Source organism: Aspergillus versicolor (genome assembly GCF_001890125.1).
Source record: "Aspergillus versicolor CBS 583.65 unplaced genomic scaffold ASPVEscaffold_1, whole genome shotgun sequence".
NCBI lineage: Eukaryota > Fungi > Ascomycota > Eurotiomycetes > Eurotiales > Aspergillaceae > Aspergillus > Aspergillus versicolor.
In genome coordinates, this window is record NW_024467524.1 from 2,972,036 (window position 1) to 2,989,169 (window position 17,134).

Below are 17,134 nucleotides of genomic sequence, written 5' to 3' on the forward strand. Positions count from 1 at the left end.
TTTTTTTTCATTGCCTCACGCTTGGCTTTGGTGGGTTTCTCTGCACGTCTCCGATGTCCTGTCTGCCATTGGAGAGACGCGATGTTTGTGTTTGCGAGCCGTGCGATGATCATTGAGGGCCGTTTGCCTTAAATCCTCCTTCCCCCTTCCTGTCCGAGTCTTCCTTTCTGTTTCGATTTCTTCTGTTCAATTCGATCATCCCTTCTTATCAACGCTCATCCATATTCAGCCCCATCGCCAAAATGTCGAACGAGTGGAACAACTCTATCTGGGACTGCTGCAGCCCTGCCAAAACATGTGAGCACTCTGGTCCTTTTCTACGATTCTCTACAAGTCCTAACACTTCTCCTCTCTTCTAGGCATGATTGGCTGGTGCTGCTCATGTTTCTTGTACGGTCGAATCTCTGAGCGCCTTGAAGACCCCTCGCTCAAGGAAGGTTCCTATCTTAACGGAGACGTATGTTATCCATAATTCGTACCAGCATATCTAGTACTAAACACCGAGTAGTGCTGCCTCTTCGTCCTCGCCAGTTATTGCGGTCTCAACTGGGTCCTCGCGATGATGAAGCGCCGCGACCTGCGCGAGAAGTTCGGAATCAAGGGCTCAGTCGGCGAAGACTGCATCCTTTCCTGCTGCTGCCCCTGCTGCTCCCTCGTGCAGCAGGAGAAGGAACTCGACGCCCAGGCTAGCCGCTTCCAGGCTGCGACTGGGTACGAGGCTCCTGCGGCTATGGCGTACCCCCCGAAATAAATGACACGCCTTGAAAATTGATATGCTTTGATTTTATTTTTGCGATATACCACTTTGGATTGATTCCCTTTGTTATGCGACACCGCTCTATCATGCCCGTGGCGGGCTGGTAGGGACGCTCTTTTATTCAATTCCCTTGTGTATTTATCTAGTTAATTGACTGGCTATGTCCTGGACGAGGACAATAACCTAATCATAATGACTCGGGTGATGTTTTCAAATTGTATGAACCAAGGTCGTAGATTGTATTGTGGCTTGCCCTCCCAATGACCCGAGTTAGGGCTTTAGGACTGTGACCCAGCTAAATTCTCAACTCAGTTTTTTTACTATTTAAAGAGACACTACTGCAGCAATAAACATTTCTGAAATTGATTAAGTATGTGATAAACATGTATGCATTAACGATTTATTTACCGTACCGAAGTACTCAAATGGATATACCCATAAATCCTCGAAAATAACCAAACCTATTCCAAACGCCATCGCTAACATGCGAAAAGAAAACAACCTAACAAAATACCGAGCCTAGCCTAGATAACCCAAAAAAGTGAGCCGACCCGAATTGAACTAGACTGAACCACTACTAGTACACCGGAGAAGAGCCGTATAAGTCATAAAAGAGTAATGGTCGGTAGAGCCACGCCCTCACGAGTTCCGCGAAAGCAAACTCCCTACATCCTGGAGCTCGAATTCATCCGCGTTTTCGTGAATCGTTGCTGTTTGAGATTGAGTCCGTAAGGAGGACACGGGTGAGTCGGGGGAATCGCTGAAATGCACACTTGAGCGGCGCCGGCCCTGTTGGGAGCCGCGTCGGAGACCGCCAGGGCGGGGAGGGTGGAGGGTTGAAGGTGGGAGGTGTTGTGAGGGGGAGGTTGTTAAAGGAGATATGTCGCCTGAAGGTGAGACAAGCCCTCTTATGTCCTGGAGAGCGAGGGTGGGATTGTTTTGGTTTCGGGTGGTCTGGGACTGCGACGAGAGGGTGTTGTTGGGAGGGCTGCTGTGGTGGCTTGTTGATGGTGGCGTGGGTTGAGTGAGAAGTCCGCCGACATCGAAGATTGGGACTTGATCGGGGGAGTCCTCGGATTGGTCGCGGGTGGTATTGTTTGAGCGGAGGTATTCGTGCGGGCTAACTTTCATGTCGAGACTGTTGCTTGTAGACGACTGGTCATCGAAGGCGGTCGTTTGTTGGCTGAAGGACCAGTTCGGGTCTACCACGCCTCCGGTAACGATGGGGGCTGGGCGTGGTTCGGCATGATCACGGGGGTATAGTTCGGGATCGAGACGGAATCCCAGATCGCGAGCGAGGTCGGAGTCACTGCCCCATTGGTGATTGGTGATAGTTGCACGGCGAGTAGAGCTGTGGTCGAGGCTCTCGTTGACGGAAGCGGAGCCCAAGGTCTTTTTGTACTTGACTTTCTTGACACCCTTGTCTCTAACGAACGAGCTAATAACCACTACATTCGAGACTGCGGTAGCGGCTAATATCTCCAGGGAGGCTAGAAGTGATCGATACTGCTGGGAGCCTCTGTGCTGTATCACAGCCGGTACTCGGTAGCTGGTGATTGCAACCAGTATCAACGACAGGGCGAAGAGAGTGACAAGAGCAAGTTTCCGCCTCCCTGACATGTTTGATCGCATGACGAGAGGAATTGGATACGCAACAAGGAGTAGATCGGTGACGATGTCGCACGCGCCCATAGTGATGACGTTGGCATAGCCAGAGCGACACTTCGGACCCGGGTCGGGTACGACTTGCCAGTGGTGCCTAAATGGTTGACATTCGGCGAGCGTCGCGATGACTACTGCGAGTAGAGTTGAAGCTAGAAAATAGTAGATGAAGATGAGGAAAACTCGAAGCGACCGTCTCCATGTCATTCCGGCAATCCGATGGAGGAATTCACACACAGTGAGCTTGGCTGCCCAGATACTGTAATCAACAACTTATCAGCTCTTGGTCATCTCGGAACATTCTGAAGTGTAGTCTTACAAAATTGCATAGAAGATACGGGCAGCGAGGACCATTCGACTCCCCATTTCCCTATGTCTAATCTGCTCGTCGGTCAAACCATGCACCTTTGTGTTGTTGGTGCCCCAGATCAACACAACATGCACAAACGCCATCCTCGCCAGTAGAGGAATGATACTCGCCATCATGATTTTGTCTTCGCGGAAGAGACGCTCGATACGCACATAGCGGCCACAGAGTCGGGTGACAATAATGGCAAGCGACACGCCTGTCGCCCACCAGCTCACCAAAAGTGTCGGATTGTCATCGAGTCTCGTCCGGATATCTGGAGGGACTTCCGAGTAGATTCCTCGTGGCCGAAACAGCGATTGCATTGTGACGGTTGGCTCGACGGACCCCCCAGGCAGGGGCCAGCGAGAAGAAAACCCCAGATTTTCGAGACCTATTGTCGTAGAGAATATTGCAATAACTTTTGAAGTGGTGAGGGTTCTGCGGTCACATCGTAATTCATGACGGCCCCGTTTCCGGTGAAGAGGCACGTGCCGGGCTTCAATCCACTGCGCGGGGAGTCAAGCTCTGCAGAATGCAGATAATGGAGAAAGGCAGGGCGACGATCGTCGAAGAATCGCTAAAAAGCCGATCGGACAAGAGGAACTTGGGAAGGAAGGCACTGAAGATCTCAACCGAAGAAGCTTTGTGGTTAACAATACGAGGCAACAATACTCTTGACGGGAGACTCGACAACAAAGAGCTCGAGCAGACAAGGGTTTCAAGGTTGTACAAAAAGGGGACCGTGGCTGGGGTTGGTCTTGGTATCTTTGCTGGCCAGAAAAAAATAAATTACGATGAATGAATTTCACCGCTGGTGTGACGTCGAAGCGCTAGGACGCCGACCATTAATCGTATTCCGCAGAGAGCGCCGGGCGAGAGGTTGGACGGGAGCGAAGGAAGCCAGGAATGAGGAAACCCATCAGGACAGGACGATGAAGGACGTAACTCTTCACTTTTATCGCAGAAGCCATGGCTCGGCCTCCGCAGTAACAGATGTCAGTCACTGCCTCTGTCAGCAATAAACAGCGCTGTTAAGATTACGGCGAAAAGAGTGGCCATGGCACACCCCCGTCGAACCGCGATTGCCTCTTGATATTGGAGACGCAGCCAGGAGGGGAAAGGCGTTCCCCGGAAAGCGCCATTTTCCGACCAGGACAGGCATCTGCGCATTTGGCCCCCATTGATCGAGGACAAGACGAATGACAGGCCGGCGATGAGGCGAGCAGTGGATGCTTGGCTCGGATTCACGCTAGGTCGATTCACCGTTGGGCCAGCCAGAGAACGGCGATAAACTTGGCCAATCGACAGGGCCAATCGCGACCCATTCATTGTGCGAGTGACTGGTCATTCCTGGCACGCTTAATCGTCAAGATCACTGATTCGGGGCTCATGCACTTCGCCATCACAGCAGTTGCTTGCGAACCGGCGTGATTCGCTGAGATAAGACCACGGACTTGGTGAATTGCGCACATGAATCGCGATGATTACGCCGCTGAGGTGATTGGCAGGGTTCCTGCTGGGCTGATTGAATCCATGGATTTGCGAGTCAACTCAGAGCCTTGATGGAGATGAGGGGACTGGGGAGACTCGCACGTGCTGCCCCCCAACAACAGCGTCAACAACACCAACACAAACAACAACACGCCATAACCGCCGAGGATTTCCGCCCCGACTTGATATCGCCTATCTGCTTCTTCCAACTGGCCTTCGACCGATGTCACCCTGGCCCAAGCTCCTCCCACCTAGGAAATACCACACGAGACTCGCTATCTTCCGTTTCACGATCACCTCACCGCGTATACACTAACCAGGCCAGGTACATTGACATTCATGCAATGATGCTATCAGCACGTCAAGAAAAGCTCAAACAGCCGAGATCTTATCCCCTAATCTCAGCCCCCTGCTTTGCTACCGTCTATCCAAATCCGCATGTGACTGCCAAGAGAACATGGGTATATAATATGGTTCAATATAGCGAGCGATAATTGCACCACAAAAGCCTAAATCTCTGATTTCTTGCGGGATAAAGAGAGCAGTTACATCTCGGAGCTCAGTCCCCCCTTAGGCGAGTCGACCAAGCATGTTTCCAGTTTGATCGACCGGCCAGGCGTCTGCGTTTGACAGATCTGTCATCTCGGAAAGTCAAAGGCGAATGACAGCCACGAGGATCTCTGCCTGTCTTGACCCTGCCCTGCATTTCGGTGAGCTTATACCCCATCTACCCGAAACGAGGGGTTTGGTCGGGCGTTGCTGGGAAGGTCAGGTAGTTAAGGTTAAGTTATGGAAGATTCCTACTGCTTTGGGGAGACTATCCTTATCCGCAGTCAACCGGCGATCTGAGCACTCGCAGCATGAAGATTACGCAGAGCAGAGGGGGAGAGTTACATTATTCTGTTAGAGCAGAATATTTCCATGCTGGTGGATTGGTCCAGATATGTTGCTTGATAACCAAACTGAGTTGCTGGTGGGCATTGAAAGCGAAGCCAACCTGTCACTCAGCGTCCTTGGCTGAATACGAACTAAGAATAGATTTTCGGCTTGAAACAAGAAAATAAAAGCATCCATACGATGCAGTCTCCACTGTCGAGATAGGGTGTTTACTCGCCTGAGTCTAGTATCCACACCGGCTGTTGGCGTCCATTGTTTCAATGCGACGAGAAATATAGCAGCAATTTCTACGAGAAAAACACCCTGGGGATCCGATTCTCGTATCCCGAATCTGATGGTCGCCCATGGGCTACATAAAACCAACTAGATGTTTTTGATGCCCACGTTGCAATACAAAGATGTCCCGAAATTTGAAATAAAATCCTACCAAAATAGTTTTGGGCATACCATACCTACCCAAACGGACTCACCGAGGAAATTCACCCACTCAATAACTAAGCTCATCATCATCTTGAGGAACGTGACACTGATACTGCGCCATGGCTATAGAAGGGGCTTCCACACGCTCAAACGAGAAGTTCCCGCCTCTAGACTCCATAGGCGGCTGCGGAGTCATTGACCGCGAGGACGTGGTATGCCTCGGGTTTCCAGCATTCATACTTATGAATGGGTTTGTTCCCGCGTTGTGAAACTGTTGCGGAGACGCCCGTCCTTGAGAGTACGCATTGGGTGTATACTGCCCACTACTGAGGTTGTTGTACTGTGGTGCGGTCTGGTATCCTCCTGCCTGAATGTTCGAGAGATGGTTGTCTTGATTAGGATTCAGATACGTGCCCTGGTATTTGCTCGGCCCGGGCCCACTGGCTGCTTCAGAAATTATGGGTTGGGTTTGATATTTGCTTTCGATTATATGGTCTGCGCGTGCTTTTGTGTCGTATGCGAGATCACTGTCACTCTTGCCTCTAGTTTCGCGTAGGTAGTCCTCAAACCCGCGGCCAGCTCGTGCGATTGTCTTAAAGTGCCGGGCTAAAACATGATGGGGATTTTTGTTCGCCTCATTCAATGAGGTATCCGATTCGTAGCGCGCGAGTGCAGCGGCGGTCTGGAACGCATTTCGTATCTGTCTGCCGTTCCATGCTCTGTCCGGTCCTCGAGCATGGAAATGCTTCTTGGCGTATGCCAGTATCTCGTCGGCGACAATGGTGAGTGCTGGCTTACCCGTTGCCTCGCTGCGTTCATCTTCGATTGACTGCAGCCTATCGATGTTCATCCTCCATATATCAACTGTTTGGTCCAGATCCAACCGCGGGTAGTATAAGCTCATGTGAATGCGTGACATGAACGCCTCGTCGATATGTCCCACCCTGTTAGTAGTGAGAAATAAGATCCCTGAATAGTACTCCAATACGCGCAGGAAAACTGTCAAGTACGTTAGTAGAGACAGGAAAACTTGCAATGCCTATATAACTTACCGGATACAAGCGAGTTTCTCTGCAAATCCGAAACAGAGCGCTGGGATAGAAAAACATCCGCCTCATCTAGGAGTAAGATGCAGTCCCAAAGCTGTGCCAGCCGGAAGATCTCCTTGAGGGAGTGCTCAACATCAGCAGCTTCCAAGCCTAGATCTCCACAGGTGATAGCAAGAAGGGGTCTTTTCCAGCGCTGCGCCACGGCCTCTGCTGTCGAAGATTTGCCTACCCCAGGAACGCCGTGCAGTAGAATCACGAGGCCCCGGCCCTTGTTATGGATGATATCCTGGCTGGTGTGGTAGAAACCGTGTAACTGTTCCATTTGCTTTTTCTCGAAGTGAGCGTGAACAAGAGATGATATCATATCTTTATGACTCCGCGAGATGATTAACTCCTTGAAAGGGTCCCCTGTTTGAGCTATGGACTTTGCATTTGCTATGTCCAACATGACGAATTTTCGATCTTGTAAGGCGTAGGCAAACAGCCGTTTTGGTAGGAGGACGAGCTCATGTCCCTGAATCTTCGGCTCATCTTGGAGCTGGCCGATGGCAGGATGATCCTCCTGTTTCTTCGAATACTCAAGAACAAATGGATGATTTTGGAGCAAGATGTCCGTTTGTTCATGGGAAAGGGAAAGACCATACAGCGATTCAGTCTTGTGGGTTTTGAAAACAAGTTTGTTGGTGGTCCGACTCAACCCCCACAAGGTTGACTGGTCGTCTCGGGGGTAAACAAAGGGTTTGCTCTCATTCCAATCTGTTTTATTGAAGTTAACTGACCATTCTGGATGTGCTCTAGAAGTTTCAGCAAAGTCAACGACCAAATTGCTTGATATGTATGTGCGGTCGTTTCCATGGCCGTCTGGCTGTTGCAAGGCCCATCCCTGGTACGACACCTGTTTCGAGCTGATATATTCCAGAAACCTCGCCCCTCTGTTCCGTAGCTCACTCAGAATCTCGCGGTGATTTGGCATAAATCGAATGGGATACATGGACAGCGACGTCACGTCACGTTCGCCCTCAAATTCCTCGATTGCTAAACATTGTCTGATCGGTACGTATGATGTTCCGTCGAAAGCAATATGATAACAATCCAGGGAGAAACAACCAAACTCCTCGTTCGAATTCCGATAAAAGCTAGATATCGGATCAGGGTGAATTCTCCAAACCTCCTGATGCTCAAGGAAGTCTTCTGAAAGAGCGTTGGTAGCCGCTGGCTGGTAGATATCGTCGTCCCGCCTGAAGAGATAGGGTAACTCGCTGAAGCGAACCTTTGCGTTGACAGTGTTGGTTTCTGGGAAACCTAGGCGGCGGTACTTAGGGAGCACCTCTGTATCCATAAATTGCATGTAGGGGTCCATATGACGGAGAAGCTCCTCAGCACTATGCCGGCTCTCTTGCTGTTCCGCATCAATATCCGATGCTGCCACTGCTGAGTGAGACCCAAGACCAAGCTCGTCGCGAGTCCGATCTAGAATCTGCTTTACCTTGTCATGATAATGGATCAGACTCAAAAATGGACAGTCGATTAGTAGAGGCGACCCATCAATCGGGACTCTGGGATCAATGTCGTGCAATAGAGTCAAAATGGCCATAGAATTTATCCGAATACAAACAACAACATCATCACCTGTCGGTGGGACTTTGAGATCTAAAAACATCTCCACCCCCCGCTTATAGTCCATACTTGGTCCCATGTCTCTGAATTTCCTCGAGGAACCGTCGTCATTATTACGGCCCGGCGACTTGACGGAGCACACATCTATCGCAAACACATCGTCCCCCTCAAGAAAGTTGTGAAAGCCAAACCGGCCAACCTTGGAAAGACTAGGAATCATAGGCTTAGCAGATTGCGGTAAGCTCGGAATTTGTTTGCTTTGCTCGTCACCTTGGACGGAGCTCACGCTGCCTATATCAGATTCTGTAGTGGTCTCATCGCTCTGGGCTGGGCCGTGATATGATGGCGAAACACCCTCTAAGTCATGGATTTTGCGCTCCAGTTTGGACAGACGCTCTTCTAGAGTCTGTATGTATTCATTAGCGGCAGGATCAGGTGCAATGCTGTTGTCGTTCGAATCCGCCCAATCTCCATTGTCAACAGGACCGTGTATACTTGCATCGGCCTGCAGTCCCGTTTCTCCTGCAGATTCGTCCATGTTATACGAAGTACTTAGGTACTTGTTTGTTCTCCCGTATGTCCTTTTTTCCTGATTATCTGTTTATCTCTGGCGAGAGGAAGGAGAGTGAAGTAATCTGAGTTCTCCCGTTCAGCAAAGTGGGAGTTTGGCTATCAAAACAGACACCGCGAAGAGAAATGTTGACGACTCTCTTATTCCGGTTTTTTTCTAAGAGTTGTGAGATGCAGTTTGCCCTTTCCGAAATACTGTGGCACTGCAGAATGTCCCGTCCCGGTACATTCTGATGATGTTTGCTTCCACGCGCGGTACCTATAAGGAGCAACTCAGATTCAGAAAGAATCATTACTAATTCTCTATGATGGAACCTCCAGGGACTTCAGATGTAGCAGGGTCAGCAAGAGACTTTGTTATCCAGAGAGCGCCTCAGTACCATGAAGCATTTGCAGTGGAATCGGTTTATGACAGCCAACGGGGTGTCTTCGTTGCACGGCAGCCTTACAAGTAAGATGATACCGACTTCTGCGTGGAAAATGTTGCTAAGGATTCCAGCGACCTGGAAGATGCACTAATGTCCTATATTAAAACATGGGACATTAAATGGGACGTCAAATCTTGCACTTGGGACGACGTCTTCGATGAGTTGCAGGCGGCGGAGGATGAGTATAACCGCAGGGGGAAGGGAATTCAACCTGCTCATCTGGTGCGAGGAGCGTTGCGGAAAGCAGGCGACAATGCTGCTGACATAACGCCATGGTTTGACATTATTCCAAGTGAATATGGGTTATCCCTACTGAGCGCGGGCTTGAAGCTGGTGTTTAGCGTACGTGGTCCCTTTCCTCTCACTGAAGCAGAGCTGACAGCATTGTTTGACATCATGGCTCAGATCGCAAAACAACAAGCAGAAATTCGTGAAATGATTCTCAAGGCCTTTCGATCTATCCCAGACATAATTGCGGGTACAGAAGCGAAGCGGTGCCAGTTCAAACGATATCCCCCACTGAGGAAGTGTGCAGTCGATCTCTATGTGAAGGTCATAGAGACGGTCCAGCAACTCATCGCCAAGTTGAATGCCAGTCATTCGGGACATATGGGGCACCAGCTGCTGAGATATTCACAGAAGATACTCAGACCCACAATACGGGCTGATGAAATCAATGGCATATTGAACGATATGCAGGGTGAAGTGCAGCGATTCCAGGTCTGCCTCGACAACATTCGGGACGGTGTTACCATCGAGACTAACACCAACACACGCGAGACCCTCATGCAGACCAAGGCTATACGTGAGACAGTATCACACACTGGAACAGACGTCACGTACATTCGTCGTCATTGGGACGACTTAGAGCGCAAGATGGAGGATACCCACGCAGAGGGAGAAGAAATGCGCCGCGAGCTCCAGCGCATAGCAAACGGAATCGATGCCCAAAACAGTTTCCTCCATGCCCTCATAGATGAGAAATGCCGACAAGTAGAGAGTCTCTCGCTCACCAATTCTTTCCCTTTCTCAAACCGCGTACAGTCAGGCCCAGCGATGCAGCAGGCCCCTGACACAGCATCTTTCCTCTCCGGGGGACAATTACTACAAGCACTCAATGTATACCACATGGGACCAGTCAACGATTTGAAGGACATTCTCCGATCTGAGGCATCCTTCGACGCAACTGCGCAGATGCAAGCTCAGCAGCTGTTGTCATCAGCCAGGTTCCATGAATGGCTCTCGTCCTCAAACCCCGATCTGCTGCTGGTTAACGCAAACTACGATGGTCACTCTAGAACATCTCCACTGTCTTGTCTCAGCGCCCACCTTGCCATAATCCTATCCCAAAGGTGGAATTCCACAGTGATCCACTTCTTCTGTGGCCAGCATGACTGCCGCATAAGCCCAGTGGTTGGCCCTCGTGGTCTCCTACGAAGCCTGGTCACCCAACTACTATACACAGGCCATCCATTCAACTACAATTTCATCGATACCCGGCCCTTCGCGAACGGCATCAAACAGCATGAGATCCAGGATTTGTGCTGGACCCTCAGCCAACTTATCAGGCAGCTTCCTCGGGGTCAAGGAGTCCTTTGTCTAATCGAGAACATCGGCTGTTTCGAGCGGGAGGAGTGGTACTCCGAGCTGCGTGAGGTGGTCGGGATGCTCTATCGGACCATAGCAGATCCCTATATATGGCCGAACCTCAAGGTCCTTATCACGAACGCCACAGCAAGGGCCCGCATCGAGCGCGAACTTCCCCGGGAGATGCTGCTCTCGCTCTCGAGAGACAACCCCGACGGCCACCGCGACATTACCGAAAGGACGATGCTCAGCGATTTGCAGCCCCGGAGGCGAAATAATTACCAGGAGAGGGTGCAGAGGGTGATAGTTCTGAATAATGATTCCGACGAGGACTTCTAAGGATGACGGGTGTATCTTAGATAGCCCTTGGCTTTTAATCCCGCGTTGTGACTTTCCTGGTTTATCTTTTTTCATAGTCAATACAATGAGCATCCAAACCCCATCCTACGCACCTAAAGCGTCTCCTTAATGATATCCGCTGCCCTCTCCGCCACCGCATAAATGAGACTGGTAAGATGCCCACTATTCTGACCCGGTAAGACAGAAGCATCAACAACCCTTACATTCTCGGTACCGTAGACAACAAGATTAGTGTCAACTACACCCCCGAACTCCATAGGAAGCATCGACGCCGTACCAACCAAATGCTGATTGGCAGAGACTTGAAAGAATAAGCATCCAGCCCAAAAAAGTCAGTATTCAAGAGGGAGAATGCACTCACACGAACTCGCAATCCATTTATCCAACGCCTCATCTGTGGCATTCGATGGTAAATCCCCGACCGCCGGCTGAAGACGCTGTCCGGCCAAAGAACGCACAGGATCCGTACCCCAGTACCTAAATATAAGCTGCGCAATCCTCCTCTGGAACACGAGATCCCACTCTGCCGCAAAATAATTGGGGTCAAGAGAAGGATAAACACCCGGGTCAGACGAGTGGATATGCACACTCCCCCTGGAGAACGGAAGTGAAATCCAGAACGCCGTCCCAACTAGCGGCCCCAAACTTGTTGTTAGGATCTCGGTGATCGCGGTGTCCTGGTTGAAAATTAGGTCATGCTGCACGCGGTATTGGTGCTCGATTGCAGAGGCAGGGAATCCTTGTCCTGGACTGTCTGCGGAGACTTGTTCGGCCCAGGATTTGATCTCGGAAGAGATTTCGTCTGCGATGCGTTGTGTCTCCGGCCCGAAGACATCGGAGGCTGTCATGTATGTTACATATGGGGCGATTCCAGTGAAGTTTTTGGTGCTGGAGTAGCTAATGAAGGTGTTTGGTTGGTCTATGGCGTTTTCGCCGACAGATGATAAGGGTACTTTGACGGGTATATCAAGTTGTTTTAATAGCCTAGTTGGATGTTAGTACAAGGTAGGGCAGTAGGGTATCTGAATGTGCATACTCTGGATTTCCAACCCCAGAAAGCTCCAATATAGCCGGTGTTCGAACAGCTCCGGCTGAGACAATGACCTCTTTCTCCGCATAGAGAATTTTAGCCTTACCATCTTCCGTGGTATATTCGACCCCCTCCGCCAATACTTTGCTCTCGTTGGTTTCAGCCCACGATACCCTATCCACTCTCCCTCTAAATATAACGAGATTGGACCGGTCCCTAACAGGATAGTAATAAGCCCGCGCAGAATGCTCCCGGACATTTGCCTCACGGTCAAGAGTCTGCGGCCAGACCGAGAATCCGCGTATGTTTCCCCCATTAACATCGGGGTTAAAGGGCATTCCAAAAGCCTCCCAGGTCTCCTTCGCCAGAGACGCAAACGAGCCATTCTGGAGCCCGTACTGATACGCCACATTGAGAGGTCCGTCGCGTCCATGATACGAATCCACATATGATGCCCCAGCCGCCAACTGCGCCTTAGTCGGCGTCTCGTACCGTTCACTCTTCAAATGGTAAGGCCATAAACTGGCCCAAGACCACCCTTTATTCCCGAGCGTTTCCCATGAGTCGATTTGGGCTTCTTCAGCGCGTATATACGTCATACCTGGAACATCAGTAAGCCCATATTTCTCTAAACAGAACACATCGAGTTCAATGCTTGTGCTGTGCTGGAAAACAAACCATTTATCGTGCTCGTCCCACCCCACGCCTTCCCAGCATGAAACCCAATCTTCCTTCCACCAGCATACCTCTGCTCTACCGTCTCATACGACCAGTCAATTTGCGTGCCCTGCCCTGCTGTTCCACCGTACTCTACAACACTCGAAACGTTGGGGTTATTCCCTTCGTCCTTGCCCGCCTCAATCACGGCAATTGTTATATCTGGGATTTCAGAGAGTCGACTTGCGACTGCTAACCCCGCTGTTCCGCCGCCGATGATCACAAAGTCGAAGCGGTTGGTGTTGGCGCCGGCATTGGATGCGGTGGCTGGGGTTGGGAGGACGCTGAGCATGGAGCTTATGGCTAGCAAGGCCAGGGCTTTGAGGTGGGTTGCCATTGTTGGCCTCGTAGTACAAGGGGACTTGTCTTCTTATCTTGGCTGTGTCCTGACTGAGATGGCATGGGAGGTTGGGAATTGGTACATGCAGAATGCGAAATGGGTGTCAGCATGAGCTGAATGTGATCGGCGCAGCATCTCATCGAGGATTATAAGACCTTTCGGTCCCCCGCATCGAAATTTCCCGTCGTGTTCCTTCGTCATCTAAAATAACGAATTACAGGAGTTTCCTGCACTAGCATCAACTCAGGTAGTATTCGGGTTACAGTTAGCGCGGTATGCAGACCGATGCAGTTAGTGTGAACGAAGTCGCAGCGCATAATGGCTCACTTGCAGGGGTGGTTTATATCAAAACTCATACGGCATGGAATCAAGTAACAAAAGAATACATTTTGATATATCAGCGACAGTTGCGTACTGTACAGGACACGCTTCATCTCCCCTCTCTCTCCCCGTATCTATCTATTAAAATCACCACACGCAAAACAAAACAAGTGGCATGAAACCGGCAGAGACGGACAAAAGAAAACGCATATTCTAGTTAGGCGTTTAGTAGGTGTTTCGGCTCATGTCCGCCCGGATACGGTTGTAGTCGAGGATACCCTCGATGCTGCCAACAGCACTCATGGCGATGTCCTGATCCCAGAGCTTGCGGTTGGCGAAATCCATCACATCCTTCTCGGTGATCTGTCCGATTGTGCGTTCAATGTCCTCGGGGGAGAGGCGGCGGCCGGTGGTGATGATCTGGCGACCAATATCTTCGGCAACGGCGGTGGTACCGTCAAGGGAGAGGAGGATGGAAGCCTTGAGCTGAGCCTTGGCGCGCTCGACCTCAGCGGCGGTGACGTTGAACGACAGACGGGACCATTCACGGAGAGCGAAGTGGATAAGGTCATCGAGGCCAGTCATGTTCTCGGAGACGAGGTAGATACCCCAGAGACTAAAGAAGGACGGAAGATTAGTCAGAGTCACTTTGTTTTTCTCAAATAAAACCAAACACTCACCCAGTATCGCTGTAGCTGGTAGAGAAACTCATGAAGCTGTTGGCGAGGTTGTTGCGCTCGACAAAGGAGCTGAGCTTGCTGCCGAGGTAAGGGGAGTTGCCCATGGCACGGTCCCAGTTACCGACGATGGCCTGGGCGACAAGGGCAGTGAAGTAGTCATCGTCCTTCCAGCTGACACCCTCAGCGGCAAGGGCAATGTGAGCAGTGGGGAGAGTGTCATCACGGATTCTGACCTCGGACCCAATGAACTCGGGCTGGCGCTTCTGCTCGGCGCTGAGGGCGGCAGCGGCGGAGGTTGGGGGCTTGCTGGGCAGAGAACCGAAGTGCTGCTCAGCGAGTCTGACGAGGTCCTGGTGGGGGATACCACCAGCACCAACAAGGACCATGCGGTCAGCAGTGTAGTTGGTGTTGATGTACTCGGTCAGGTTGTCACGGGTGATGGTCTGGATGTTCTCCTTGGGGCCGAGGATGGTACGGCCGAGAGGCTGGCGCTGGTAAGCAGTAGCGTGAAGGTGGTCGAAGACAACCTCCTCGAGCTGCTTGTCAACCTCCTCCTGCTCACGGAGAATCACATCCCTCTCGCGCTCAATGGCGGAAGACTCAAGCTTAGAGTGTTGCAGAATATCGGCGAGGATATCGACGGCCTTGGGGACATCGTTGTTGAAGGACTTGGCGTAGTAAACGGTGTTTTCCCTCTATAAGCAATTATTAGTCGCGATGGCCCAAAATATTGTTCCATTTATCAACCCGAAACATACCGATGTGTAGGCGTTGAGGTGAGCACCCATGTTCTCGATCTCGAGCTCCAATTGGTGCTGCGAACGCTTGTTGGTGCCCTGACAACCTGTTAGCAATGATAAAAACATCTGGATTTTAAAATACACACCTTGAAGGCAAGGTGCTCCAGGAAGTGCGCGGTTCCGTTGGTCTTGTCAGTCTCTGCCCGGCTACCGGCATCGATCCACACGCCGACGGTCGACGTCTGAGCCCATGGGGAGTGTTCCGTAGCGATCTAAATCATGTTAGCCACGATCCAACGCGATTGCAAACACCAATGCAGTCGATTCGTACCGTGAAACCGTTGGAAAGGGTGGTGGACTGGGTGGTGGACGGGAGGGCGACGGGAGAAGCAAAGCCACGCTTGACGGGCTGGATGGACTTCAGGGCGGCGCGACTGCGCAGAGCCTGGTTGAGGTTAAAGGCTAAACGCCGGGAAGCCATTGTGACAGGATGGAAAGTGGGTGTGGAGAGGGAGGGAGGTGGAATGGAGGATGATGAGGCTGGACGACCCTGGAGTTGCGAGGTCGAAGTTCGGGAGTCGTCAAATTGTTCGCCAGCCCGCTGGCCAATCACATGACTCGCTTTTCCAACGACCGCTTTGGATCCCGACACTTCCCTACGCCCACTCCGTACATCATACAGTCAGGGCAGTCCGTCTGTTTCTTGCAATTAACGTTCATATTTCCGTTCATTCATTCTAATACCACCAAAATTAAGTGTCTAATTGAACTGGCTCGCATATCGCCGTACATTCTCGAGAATAGGAATGTCCTCCGAAAATCCCAGCTTCAACGCCCTAGCCGGGTTAAAATGCGGCGACCAAGTCTGCACAATCCGATCAATATCCGCATCATACTTCTCCTCCACCAGCGCCCGTTTTTCCTTCCCACCAACCTCCTCCAGCGCATCTAACATCTCCTGCACACTAACCACAATCCCAGGAAGATTGACCGATCTCGAGTCCCCAAAGGCCTCCTTGGGCACCGTAGCCGCATGCATCAAGTTCTTCACAACAGTATAGGGCGAGCAAACCCACATCTCAACATCCCTATTAACCGGCAGAACCGCCTTCTCCCCATTGAACGGCTCGCGAATAATCCCACTCGCAAAGCTACTCGCCGCCTGCGTGGGCTTTCCCGCTCGCACAGTCACCGTGGGCAAACGCACAGCACGCCCATCCAAGAACCCACGGCGCGAGTAATCATTCAGCAAAAACTCAATAACGAGCTTCTGCGTTCCATAGCTCGATTCCGGCACCGGCGGGAAATTCGTCTCGTCAATGACGAACCCCTTAGGAGCAAGACCGTAGACTGCTAGACTAGACGTAAACACGACCTTGACGCCCGGCTGCACGGCCCGGAGTCTATCGAGGATGTAGCGAGTCGCGTCGAGATTCACGCGCACGCCGAGCTCGAAGTTCGCTTCTGCGCCGCTGGACATGATCCCGTGTAGCAGGTAGACCGTGTCGTAGCGGTTAGTCGAGCTGAAGAGCTCGTCGACTACGGCGGGGGAGGTGAGGTCGGCCTTGACGCACTTTGTGCGTGAAGCGTGCTGTGTAGCAGATGCTGGAACATCGGGTGCTACTACATCTGCCAGTGTCACTGTCAAGTTGGGGTCGCTGGCGAGGAGGGCAGAGGCCAATTCCTGGCCGACGTAGCCACCGGCGCCGGTGATGATAATCGACATTCTAAAGACGGGTTGGTGGAATTTGGAGGTATATAAACGAGTTAGAAGGTGATAAAGATGCAAGAAGTAAGGATAATTCAACAATGCATTGAAAGAGCTGCAGGAAATGAGAAGTAAAGGTATCTCCTCACAGTCTTGCGGGGCATCCCCGGAATTTAACCACCCGCCCTACATGGTTCATCCCCCATGTCTTTCGTCCTGCGAAGTGCGAGGCAGCAGACGATGGACTGTGATTAGCCAGTCTCAATGGATATCCCACGCACCAATTCCGAAGGCAAACGCTGTCGGCAAATAGCCCGACTGCCGAGCTGTCGTGGTTGTCCCAAAACCTGGTTGGAGACGCGGCGGAAGTCCGAGATATTGACAACTCGCCCAAAACAGATCCGTGACACC

General features: G+C 51.3%; 6 protein-coding genes across 6 annotated transcripts; 2 read left to right on the top strand and 4 right to left on the bottom strand.

Annotated features, from left to right (window-relative positions):
- Positions 1 to 242: 242 nt before the first annotated feature.
- On the top strand, positions 243 to 751 carry ASPVEDRAFT_78668 (PLAC8 family protein; the record flags this gene model as incomplete). Its single annotated transcript, XM_040816585.1, has 3 exons — positions 243 to 297; positions 360 to 457; positions 509 to 751. 3 exons carry the CDS (start codon positions 243 to 245, stop codon positions 749 to 751), a joined length of 396 nt encoding a protein of 131 aa, XP_040662685.1.
- Positions 752 to 1,396: 645 nt separating this feature from the next.
- Positions 1,397 to 3,091, bottom strand: ASPVEDRAFT_122011 (putative integral membrane protein Pth11-like; the record flags this gene model as incomplete). The annotated part of the gene is made up of 2 exons (XM_040805946.1): positions 1,397 to 2,678; positions 2,739 to 3,091. 2 exons carry the CDS (start codon positions 3,089 to 3,091, stop codon positions 1,397 to 1,399), a joined length of 1,635 nt encoding a protein of 544 aa, XP_040662686.1.
- A 2,552-nt stretch (positions 3,092 to 5,643) lies between these two features.
- ASPVEDRAFT_23903 (ATP-binding protein) lies at positions 5,644 to 8,780 on the bottom strand (the record flags this gene model as incomplete). Its single annotated transcript, XM_040809609.1, has 2 exons — positions 5,644 to 6,575; positions 6,629 to 8,780. 2 exons carry the CDS (start codon positions 8,778 to 8,780, stop codon positions 5,644 to 5,646), a joined length of 3,084 nt encoding a protein of 1,027 aa, XP_040662687.1.
- A 340-nt stretch (positions 8,781 to 9,120) lies between these two features.
- Positions 9,121 to 11,166, top strand: ASPVEDRAFT_78671 (uncharacterized protein; the record flags this gene model as incomplete). The annotated part of the gene is made up of 3 exons (XM_040816586.1): positions 9,121 to 9,263; positions 9,312 to 9,582; positions 9,646 to 11,166. 3 exons carry the CDS (start codon positions 9,121 to 9,123, stop codon positions 11,164 to 11,166), a joined length of 1,935 nt encoding a protein of 644 aa, XP_040662688.1.
- A 113-nt stretch (positions 11,167 to 11,279) lies between these two features.
- On the bottom strand, positions 11,280 to 13,226 carry ASPVEDRAFT_122673 (GMC family oxidoreductase; the record flags this gene model as incomplete). Its single annotated transcript, XM_040806008.1, has 4 exons — positions 11,280 to 11,488; positions 11,549 to 12,171; positions 12,224 to 12,818; positions 12,896 to 13,226. 4 exons carry the CDS (start codon positions 13,224 to 13,226, stop codon positions 11,280 to 11,282), a joined length of 1,758 nt encoding a protein of 585 aa, XP_040662689.1.
- Positions 13,227 to 13,529: 303 nt separating this feature from the next.
- Positions 13,530 to 17,049, bottom strand: ASPVEDRAFT_58746 (bifunctional SDR family oxidoreductase/M16 family metallopeptidase). Its single transcript, XM_040815436.1, has 6 exons — positions 15,806 to 17,049; positions 15,347 to 15,565; positions 15,162 to 15,287; positions 15,034 to 15,111; positions 14,276 to 14,970; positions 13,530 to 14,211 (listed from the first exon to the last, which is right to left on the bottom strand). Exons 1-6 carry the CDS (start codon positions 16,739 to 16,741, stop codon positions 13,821 to 13,823), a joined length of 2,445 nt encoding a protein of 814 aa, XP_040662690.1. The 5' UTR covers positions 16,742 to 17,049; the 3' UTR covers positions 13,530 to 13,820.
- Positions 17,050 to 17,134: the final 85 nt, after the last annotated feature.

Coding starts and splice junctions, on each gene's coding strand:
- ASPVEDRAFT_58746 (XM_040815436.1), bottom strand. CDS start 16,741: ATGTCGATTATCATCACCGGCGCCGGTGGCTACGTCGGCCAGGAATTG. Junction 15,566..15,805: donor ACATTCCTATTCTCGAGAAT/GTACGGCGATAT, acceptor TCGCAACTCCAG/GGTCGTCCAGCCTCATCATC. Junction 15,288..15,346: donor CCCTTTCCAACGGTTTCACG/GTACGAATCGAC, acceptor AACATGATTTAG/ATCGCTACGGAACACTCCCC.